The 509-nt window shown below is 35.6% G+C and overlaps 1 pseudogene across 1 annotated transcript; it reads left to right on the top strand.

Annotated features, from left to right (window-relative positions):
- Nucleotides 1-304, top strand: TVAGG3_1066710 (annotated as a pseudogene). Its single transcript has one exon. A coding segment is annotated over exon 1 (304 nt).
- The last annotated feature ends 205 nt before the right edge of the window (nt 305-509 follow it).

The raw sequence follows: 509 nt of genomic DNA, 5'->3' as shown, positions 1-509 counted from the left end.
AGTTGGTCAAGTCGGTGGTGTTATCGGTAGTCTTGGTGAAAGAATTGCAAAAACTACATTAGGTGAAGATAATGCATTAACGAAGAATCTTAAAGCATTCAATAAAGCTCTTGGTGGTGACTTCAGTAGAGACAAGCCTGTTGAAACACCTATAGTTCAACCTCAACAAACTATTGACAACAATAAGTATAACGCATACATTGGAGGAGCTATTTGGAACAATCATAAGCCATTAGTTCAGTCAGTACGTGTACTATCAGACATGCCATGGATTAATGCTATTAGTGGCACTATACGCAGATAATATATTTTTATGAGGTTTAAATGAGTGAACAAGAGAGGAAACTCATTGATGAACGAGTTAAGAAATGGGAGAATGAACGTCCGATAATTCGTACCATAATTAGCGATCAAAAGTTCAAGCAGCATACATTTGATTTTTTGCGCGATATATATAATGATCTTGCTTTTGATTACAATGCTAGGCAATACTTTGAGAAAGAATATGT

This window comes from Trichomonas vaginalis (genome assembly GCF_026262505.1).
Source record: "Trichomonas vaginalis G3 chromosome Unknown ctg_54, whole genome shotgun sequence".
Classification (NCBI taxonomy): domain Eukaryota; phylum Parabasalia; order Trichomonadida; family Trichomonadidae; genus Trichomonas; species Trichomonas vaginalis.
This window is presented reverse-complemented; position numbering and strand designations above follow the sequence as displayed.